At 39.2% G+C, this 9681-nt stretch overlaps 1 protein-coding gene across 4 annotated transcripts in view; it reads left to right on the plus strand.

The window, feature by feature from the left end:
* Positions 1–9681, plus strand: part of dock1 (dedicator of cytokinesis 1) — a 203708-nt gene that overhangs the window by 155233 nt on the left and 38794 nt on the right. For all 4 annotated transcript variants that reach the window (XM_079595675.1, XM_079595674.1, XM_079595673.1 and 1 more), the window contains exons 30-32: positions 1589–1667; positions 4059–4159; positions 8058–8116. In XM_079595675.1, coding sequence (XP_079451801.1) covers positions 1589–1667; positions 4059–4159; positions 8058–8116 — 239 coding nt within the window. The remainder of the gene's footprint in view (positions 1–1588; positions 1668–4058; positions 4160–8057; positions 8117–9681) is intronic.

A 9681-nucleotide genomic window follows, 5' to 3' on the forward strand; every position in this document is an offset into this window, starting at 1 on the left:
TCATTTTCATGCGTGTCAGATTAAATATGCCATCCACTGTGACTAAAGTTTCAGTCTGTCTGTCCATCTGTTGATTTAGTAAAGCTCACTTGCATTATTAATGTCTCCAGTCACATTAAGCAGCTATTTTTCAGCAGCTCATTATAAACAGATTGTATCTGTTGGCGCTGATGAGAGACGCTCCATCTCTCCGTTACAATGAAGGAGTCAGAGCTCAGAGCAGACGTCCTGCAGATCTGTGGCGTGACGCTAGCGCCTGCTCAACGGCGTCGAGCTCACACTGTTTATCTTAGTCAATCAGAAATTCATTCGGCTCGTATTGCGCCGCCCCGCTCAAGATTAGAGGATGATTAATAAGGGTTCTGATGCGTTTACACAGCCAGAGCCTTTTAAGATGACTTACAATTCAGTCGCTGATATCCAGTCGTTCTAATGAGATGTCAAACATCTGACAGACACTCACACACGAGGGGTCAGACATTAACATCGCTGCTCGGTCCTTCATGTTGGGAAATTAATAATAAGAAACTTGTCAGATCTACTTCAGCTGGAGACTTTTGACACTTGATATTGAAGCATTGGCTGATATTTCTCAACTGCGGTCACGTGACCTTTGATAATGTTGGACATTAATAAATGCATATATATATATATATATATATATATTTACACACACACACACACACACACACACACACACACACACACGCATACAGTATATATATATATATAAACATCTTCCTTTTCAGCTGCCATCATCTAATGTTAATTGTCTTTAATGTTAATAAAATGTGTTTGTTTTTGAAAATTGCTGTATATGTTGAATTTATATATTTTTTTATATTTTCTTTTTTATTCAATGGTTTAATTTCTTGATGCATGTTCCTGGTCTGGCATGTTATTTAAAAGATGTGTATGCATTTATACTATTCATTGAATGCATCTTGAGACTGCTACATTCTGCTAGGCATTAGTAATTAAATTGCACTAAATTGCAAAATGTACAGAGCAGTGAGGGTTTACCGAACTACTCCAAACTCGTCACATTACAGGCCTGAAATGTTCTCTCTGACGGCCGCTGCTTTGAGTCTATTCATCTTGATTTGATTGCAAAGTGTGATTTTGCAGTGATTTGAGTCTGCCTGTTCTGTTCTTTTACCTATTTGCATTTTCTCCTTTTCTTTTTGGTCTTCAGCAGTGACACGGCTAGAGAAGTAGATAAAGATTTCTTGTTCTCTCTCATAGTTCATTAGTGACGGCCTTTATTGAACTAAGTGAATAAAGCGTCTTTAAGTCTCTCTAATATCCTCCTAATGTCGTCTCAGTGTGGCGGAGTTAAAGACCTGTGATTAAGTTTATCATCTGAAGTTTATGTGCTTCCTCGCCTCAAGCTGAATGGTGTTTTAGTTCTGCGTCTCGGTGTGCGAGGGATCGCATCAGGAATGACATTATTCTGAGTTTAACTAGCTGTTTTAATGCTTCATTTTCTACAGGCTGTTGTTAAGAACAAATGCTCATTTAAAATATGATAATGAACCGATATAACATGACCATGGACAGTGGCTGACATGATTCTCTCTCATTTCAGAGTCTTCCTGAGAGCCATCAATCAGTACGCCGCCGTTCTCAACAAGAAGTTCCTCGATCAAGCCAACTTTGAGCTGCAGGTGAGACTTAAAACACAAGTACATCAAAACTGTTTGACTTTGTTGCTTGGAACACGAAAGGAATGTTTTTCCCCATTCACGATCAGTGTATGCTAAATCTCCTTTTGTGTTCATTGCAAGAAAGAACTAGAAATATACATTTATAATGCATTTAGACTAGTAAACTGCTACCAAAAAGCACTGATAATAACATATAGGCCTGGTTTCATTAGGCCTTAGTTCAATTAGGACATTTCAGGAAAGAATATTACTGTCTTGAGACAAAACAATGGCACTGACATATTTGAAGACTTTCGGTTAAACCAGCTCAAACATGCATTTTAGTCTTGGACTAGGCTTAAGCTTTGTCTGTAAACCGGAGGATAGTTTTGTTTATGACATGCACACCTTTTAATCGTGACTATCTGCCCGGTTGTGTTCGAGGAAGTTCCAGCAGGGATCATTAATTTTCCTTCTACCAGAATAACTCATGACAGGCTAATGGGCTGCAATTTCCGAGCGTCTGATTTGAATATTTGAAGCGGCTCTTCTCTGAGCATTGTGCTCGTGTTGCTTGTCGCTGGTTGTTGGCTCATGGTTATTCTTAATCTTAGTCCTAATTTTACCCATGAAACCATCTGGTGATGCACACTTTGGCTTTCAGAAGCCAATGAATTATTTTGAGATTGTAGTTGTGAGTGGCATCAGCTCTTCTGCTTAAATAGCTGTGTGCACTGAGACTATTGCTCATACTTCAAATCCTTCACAATAACTATTAGTCATGTGTGCATAACCTGTCATCATTTGTGCTACAGACATGAATGATCAAACTTCTGAAATCTCATTTGTAGATGTCTAATTGAAAGGATTTTCTAATTCTATTCTAATATGTAATGATATTAAAGGCGAATTATGCATGTTTTTTTAGCTTAATTTACCTTAACTGAACAGCTTCGGAGTCATTGGAATGGTTATATGACTTTTTTCGGGTTGAATGGTGGTCGTCTCACTTCCCCCTGGTGCCTGTGAGTGGAAAAACACCCTTGCAACTTTGGGCCGGCGGGCCGCCAACCGCAGCGTCAGGAAGTGTCACGTGATATCAGGTCTCGCGATGTAACGGATTGCTTTACGGCAAAAAAAGATCTGCTAAAATTCGGTCATTATTGCGCTCCCTCACGCTGTTCGAACCCGAATGAAGAAGACGTTGTAAAGAATGTCCCGTCTGCTGTCATGCCGTTGGTCTACTAGCCTCTGGTATCTGAGAGTCGACAACGAGTTTTTACGACAGTTTTGTCAAATATCTATTCCGAAGCTGTAGGGGGAGCTCTATAGAGAAACCTGCGAGCAAAAAGCGAGAATACAGCGAAGAAATTCCCGAATATTACAGCTCTGCTTTCAGTGCCCCTATTATGCTATTTTAAAGGCTCCTAATTTGGTTCTGTAGGTCTCCTACAATAGGTTTACACTTACATTTTCTCCTAATATACATAGCAGCATTACCTTCTTCTTGCTGTTTCTAAATGGTATTCCTAAACCCCCTCCTTTTTGAGAGCTTCCTCTGCTCTGATTGGTCAGATGGTCCTGTCTGTTGTGATTGGTCGAACACTTACAGCACGTGTCGGAAATTAAACACCCGTTACCATATGTGAATTTCAGCTCTTCCTCAGCACTTGATACACAGTGATACAAATGGTAACATTGGCGTCGGTTTTACCAGACAACAGCGGCTTCTCAACATGATCAACACAAACCAAACTCTCCCAGTCTCAGATAAACTACAGTGTGTGAGGGCGGGGCAAAGCAGACGCTGTTCACCGACAGCCAATCAAGACCACAGGCGGGCATTATGCAAATGTGTTACAAACATACGCAGGTTCAGCAGGAAGTGAGACTGGAATTACTGACGACTCGTTTCAGGAAGTTCACAATCACTTCTTTCTTTCAGGAGACAATAACACTTTGATCTTTAAAACTTTGCAGACCTTTTACATTCACAAATAGATATATTACACACTATATGAAAGGTAATATCTGAGAAAAAGCATAATAGGGGACCTTTAATGCAGGATGATTTAAGGGCTTTTCACACCAATAATATATTAACATCCACACTAAAGCACAATAATGTTCTGTTTATTATAAGTGTGTGCCACAGTTATGTCATGTACCACTTTAAATGCTTGAATCTCTTTTAAAAGCAGATAAATCATTATTTGTATCGTTCATTAGCAGTTTCTCTCTGTCGTTATCATTAGTTGTAGTGAGTACTTCCCTATTATCTTAGAATTAGGATTATTGAAACGTAGATATTGTTATAGTTATCATCCCTGGTGTGAACGGCCCTTTAGTCTGTAAGTATTTCATTTAGGAGCTGAAGTTAAATAATATCTTTCCTTCTTTTTTTTCTCTCAGTTGTGGAATAACTACTTCCACCTCGCTGTGGCATTCCTTACCCAGGAGTCTTTGCAGCTTGAGAACTTTTCAAGTGATAAACGGGCCAAGATCTTCCACAAGTAAGCATTACTATCACTGGCACCTACCCACAATGCACTGCTACAAAATTGTATAACATTAACCTCTCAACAGGAAGAACTACAGTTAAAAAAGTGTATGTTTGAATATAAAAAAAGCATCTGTTTGTGAGAAATTATGTATTTCGAGTGTCCGGATGAGAGTTAGACAGCCGTGTTGTCATGTTTGCATTTACCGGTATTCATTTAGCAGACGCTTTTATCCAAAGTGACTTACAAAGGTCAAGGTCAAGGTAGTTTATTTGTCATTACAATAACAGGTTATGGAATGAAATGCTTAGATCCCACCCCCACCCAACGTTGCCATACAAATGATAAAATTAAAAATCTATCTAAAATAAAACATCCTATCACATTTACATGAATAATAAATATACTAACAAATGAGGAAAAAATTAGGAACACAACAAGCAATTCTTCTTAACAAGGCAATAACATGAGAAGTGCTCGTAATGCAAATATTTAAACATCATTCAGATTAGTACAAGAACGAATAGGGAGGGAGGCATATATAAAAATACTGGGCAGAGAGAGGTGAAGGAATGTGTTTTCCTGAACACACAGGTTCTGCATCACTCTTGAAAGCGTTCGAGAGGGAGAGACAGCTGCAGGACTGAGTGAAGAGCCTCGTGTGTGTGTTTGCCTGTGGCGTGAGCTCATTCTCGTAGAGACGGATCACTGTCTGTCAGGACTCTTCAGACTCTCAGCAACACGAGGACGTGTTTCTCAGGACACGCAGTGCTGGTGTCAGGAACCGCAGCTTTTTCGCTTTTAGGTTTTGGGTGAATTGCACAGATTTGGCGAATTCATAAGAAATTAATAACCTACAATCTCTGCATCAGAACATTTTTAAAATGAGATCATCTGAAGGAGCATAACACATACACAGTATTTTGCAGATAAATGGGACCTGTACGGTATTAGATAATATCGATATATTGGCTATCGGATGATATCAGCAATCTATTTCATTTATCCAGTTTTTGAATATTGAATGGCTGATTATGGATATTTAATTTTTTGTGCTTATTTTGATGTCTATATCTGGCACAAACAGTGATAGATTTAACCCTTAAAGAGCATCTCTAGAAACATGCTTTCCCTTTAAACGTACATGCTACTGTATCCATCTATCTACACTATCCATTCATCTATCATTCTATCTGTCTGTCTATCTATCATTCTATTGTTCTTTCTATCATTCTATCTATCGTTCTATCTCTTTTGTTCTATCTTTCTAAAGTTCCATCCATCCATCCATCCATCCATCCATCCATCCATCCATCCATCCATCCATCCATCCATCCATCCACCCATCCACCCATCCATCCATCCATCCATCCATCCATCCATCCATCCACCCATCCATCCATCCATCCATCCATAATAAAGTAGCATATATTTTAAATTAAGTAATTTATTAGTAATTAACCATAACATTTGACAATGTCAAGTCTGAATATTCTGCTTGTCCTCAAAAGAAAGAGGAGCAGATGAAATTTTTGGGTTAACAATCTCTTTAATTTTAAAACCAAACTCATGCAAAAATAAAAGTGCACAAGCTCAACACATTGTCAGCTATAATGCAGTTTAATTTGTTTACTCGCTGACAGCATTTCAACCTGATGACATTTCATGTCCTGGAATTCTACCAAAATAAAATAAGAAAACCCAAAGTTGGCATTTTGAGGGCTTTTATCAGAAAATGTGCTGATGTCTTAAGGATGCTGCGTCTCGTTTTTATAACAATCTGTTCAGCTACCCCGTCTTTGTTCTTCTGTGCTGTTTGCCCCCCGTTGTGCCTCTTTCAGAGTGATGGTTTCATTCCTTCAGAGCCGTAGCCTTAGCTTTCATCCTTCCCTCAACCTTTCATCGCTCCATTCTCCCGGTGTTCTGCTGGAGGTGTCATGCTGACCTCAGAGAGGCTGCTGCTGCTGACTCTTCAGTCTTGCTTTTTTCTCCTCTTTTCTTCTCATTCTGAGTCCAAACTGGCATCACAGTAAAGGAGCATTCAGGCCAAAGCTCACATACTCAGTACAGATGTAAGGAATACACAATACTTGCTGGAGAACATGTTTTTGGTGTGCCATGCTGGTTGATTGCGGGGTTTGATGGTGTTTTGTTGAATGATATGGTTGATTAGTTGATCTGGGGGGTTACCCGGGTTTCTAGGGTGTTCTATAGATATGACTTATGATTTGTCCAACACCTCAAGTATTAGCAGGAGAGCAGGCGCTTTAGCAGACAACACTAGTCCCTCGCTCTTTTTCATCTGTCGCTGTATTACGTTAGCATCTCTTTCCAGTGAACGTCCCGTGGGCTGGCAGGTGTGAGTGTAAACAGGCTCAGCTTACTCTTCTGTGTGAGTGTGAAGACACACACACCCTCGGCTGTCTGTCTCTTTCATTCTGTCACTACGGACACCGGAGACACAAATTATAGAGTAGCGCTTAGCAAGAAACAGACCGACCCGTATATAGAAAGAGAGGAAGGCTCCAGGAAGTCAGAAGAAGGTGAAGTAATTAAGAGAGCAGGTCAAAGATGTGAAAGGAGAGATCAGACAGGGAAAATGAAGTGTTTGAGACGAGTACCAGCAGAAATATTCTGCATCTGAGAGCGTGTTATTACAGGAATGCTCTATTCACAGCTTTTGTAGCATAATGCCATTTACTACAGGAACTACAGTCTGAATTAAACAAAAGTAATGTTTGCTCTAGTGTGCGCTGCCATTCAAAATTTTGAGATCTGTACGATTTTTTAAAAATGTTTTTGAAAGGAGTCTCTTCTGCTCACCAGGGCTGCTTTTATTTGTTAAAAAATACAGTAAAATCACTAATATTGTGAAAAATTATTACAATCTGTTTTCCATTTGCATATATTTTAAAATGGAATTTATTCCTGTGATCAAAGCTGAATTTTCAGCATCATTACTCCAGTCTTCAGTGTCACATGATCCTTCAGAAATCAGTATAATATGATGATTTGATGCTTAAACATTTCTGAATAATATCAGTGTTGAAAACCGTTTTAGCGCTTAATGGTTTTTAAAAATCCATTATTTTTTTTTCAGTATTATTTCATTAGAAAGTGCAAGACAACAGCATTTATTTTAAATACATTATTTGTGACTTTACTGTCTTTTTGATCAATTTAATGCACTCTGGCTAAATAAAAGTATTAATTTCTTGCTGAATAGTTTAGTTCAAATGAATGAAAGTGTTGACATGCCTACAGAATAACAACACATCTTGTAATTGCGTACAATTAAAACACAGATCACTTTTGCAAACACCTCAAGGTGAAACATGTCCTGGTCAGACTCGAGATGAGTCATGTGACGTGCTTTAGCATGCTAGCATGCATCTGGTCTGCAGCTGTCACAGAAATGATTAAACGTCAGTTACGAGGGTCAAACTGATAGAAGTAAGACTCAGAGGAGTTGCGAGAGGCTTTACTGTGTGTTAACTGGGCTCCGACGCACCTCGTCCTTGTCATCGTAAATTACGCCTGGATGAGAGCATATTGACAAAGCAATCGATGGTGGCTCAGAATTCAGCCGAGGGCCACAGGCGTCCCCAAATGACAGCGGTAATGAATGGATGTCAGGCCCGCTGAGGCCGCTGGAGGTAAAGCATAAGGGATCTGTCGCCATGCTGCTTACTTCACACTTTCTTTCCGACTGGGCCATGTGACGTTGATTCTGAACAGCTTTTATTCCTCTCGCAATATTATGAAGGTTTGCAAGTTGAAGCCATAAATGTTTCTCAATTACATTTGAGACGTTCTTACAAATGTTTTGTGGTCTTTGAGCATCATTTTATACTTTCAACTTTATGAAGTCATCTGTCTTTCTCTGATATCTTCATATTTCTATTTATAGGTATCAAGACATGCGGCGACAGATTGGCTTTGAGATCCGAGACATGTGGTACAACCTAGGTGAGCTGCCATTTAAGAGATCATTACATTAGACTAAAACTAGTTGTGAAATATACTGGGGTATGTCTATCTGCAAGTGCATGACTCTCTTGATTATTTTCCATCTCAAAAGAAGAAAAACAAAAATATGTGAATAAAATGCACGTTTTGTGCATTTGTGATCCATACACAGCACCTGTTACATCATTTAAATCACTAAAAACATGTAATGTGAAAACACTTGAAGTGACTTAATGTACTAAAACAGTGATATTAAAAGATCAAATGCTCTATATGCCTTATTAATGATGCATACTGTAGGCGAGCAGACGAATCCAGAATATGAATGCAATGTGCTTAAGTGTTTTATTTATAATGGTTTTCTATGGAAAACTGCTTAACAGGAAACTTGGTTGCGTTCATATTCTGGGCTCTTTTGCTTGCATATGCATAGTAGGCATCATCATTAATGTGTATATTGAATTTAGTCTTTTATTATCACTGCCTTGCTACATTAGTACTTAGTACAAGCCTGGTAGAAAGGACTGGAAGGCGATGGAAGAAAGCCATGTTTTGCCCTCCAGGCGGCCATTCTTATAAGGGTGTGACGTCACATGAAAACTATGAATTGTAGAGACACCGACTTTACATTGTCACACCCCTAAACAAAACGAACTGTGATTGGTTGCTTTTCTTGTCAGTCAGACTGCCTCTTGACCAATGAAAACTGCGCTAGAGTCCAGACTTTCTGCCGTCAGTCTGAAGGTCTGCCTACGTGAGACTGTAAATGTCTTGACCGTCACTTTTGATGAATTTAATGCATTAAAAGCATTCATTTAAAAAATCGTACTGACCCCAAACTTTTAAATGGTATAGCACACATTTAAAAACTGATAGTCTTTCACTTGTGTTGCTCGTCTAAAGGCTCTTTGTAAAAGGCTAATGTCCCTAAAAAACATAAAAGGATTCCCAGCATTCACATTCACAGCATAACTTTGGCATCATTTATTTTTGTACAGCTTGTGTCTGCCACATTTGTGTTGCTCACAGTTTTAGCACTGATATCAAGCGAGTTATTTTTCGACCGAGACACCTAACTGTTATTTAGAGCCGTGGAAACGGAAATGCTCCGAAAGTGAAGGTGCTAATTAGTGGCAGGACAGTTGAGGAAGCACCGCTGGGAAAGTATTTTCAGTTCCCACACTCCTCCCTGAATAAATGTTTGCCACCTCACGCTAGACGTGTTTCTCAGCGGTCTTTGGTTGTTCATTAGCTTGCTGCGTTTGATAGCGGGTTTAGTCACATACACCAGAGAATCAGAGATGTTTGCCTCTATTCAGTGTTGTGATTGCACGAAACTCTGAAGATTAGGAGAGCACAGATGAAAGTAGAGAGATTTAGAAATGCTGCCTCCAAAATAGAAGTTGTACACACCTCACGAAAATACATAAAAGTTGTTGTTAGACACAAATAGGCGCTGCGAGGAGGTAGCGGAGAGACGATATTCCCTGTGCTGGTGCACCTGCCGGCAAAAATATCACAAACAGAAAGCAGATCCAAAAAAACGAACAGAAAAGATCTTAAAT

The sequence above is a fragment of the Phoxinus phoxinus genome (assembly GCF_949152265.1).
Source record: "Phoxinus phoxinus genome assembly, chromosome: 21".
Classification (NCBI taxonomy): Eukaryota; Metazoa; Chordata; class Actinopteri; order Cypriniformes; family Leuciscidae; genus Phoxinus; species Phoxinus phoxinus.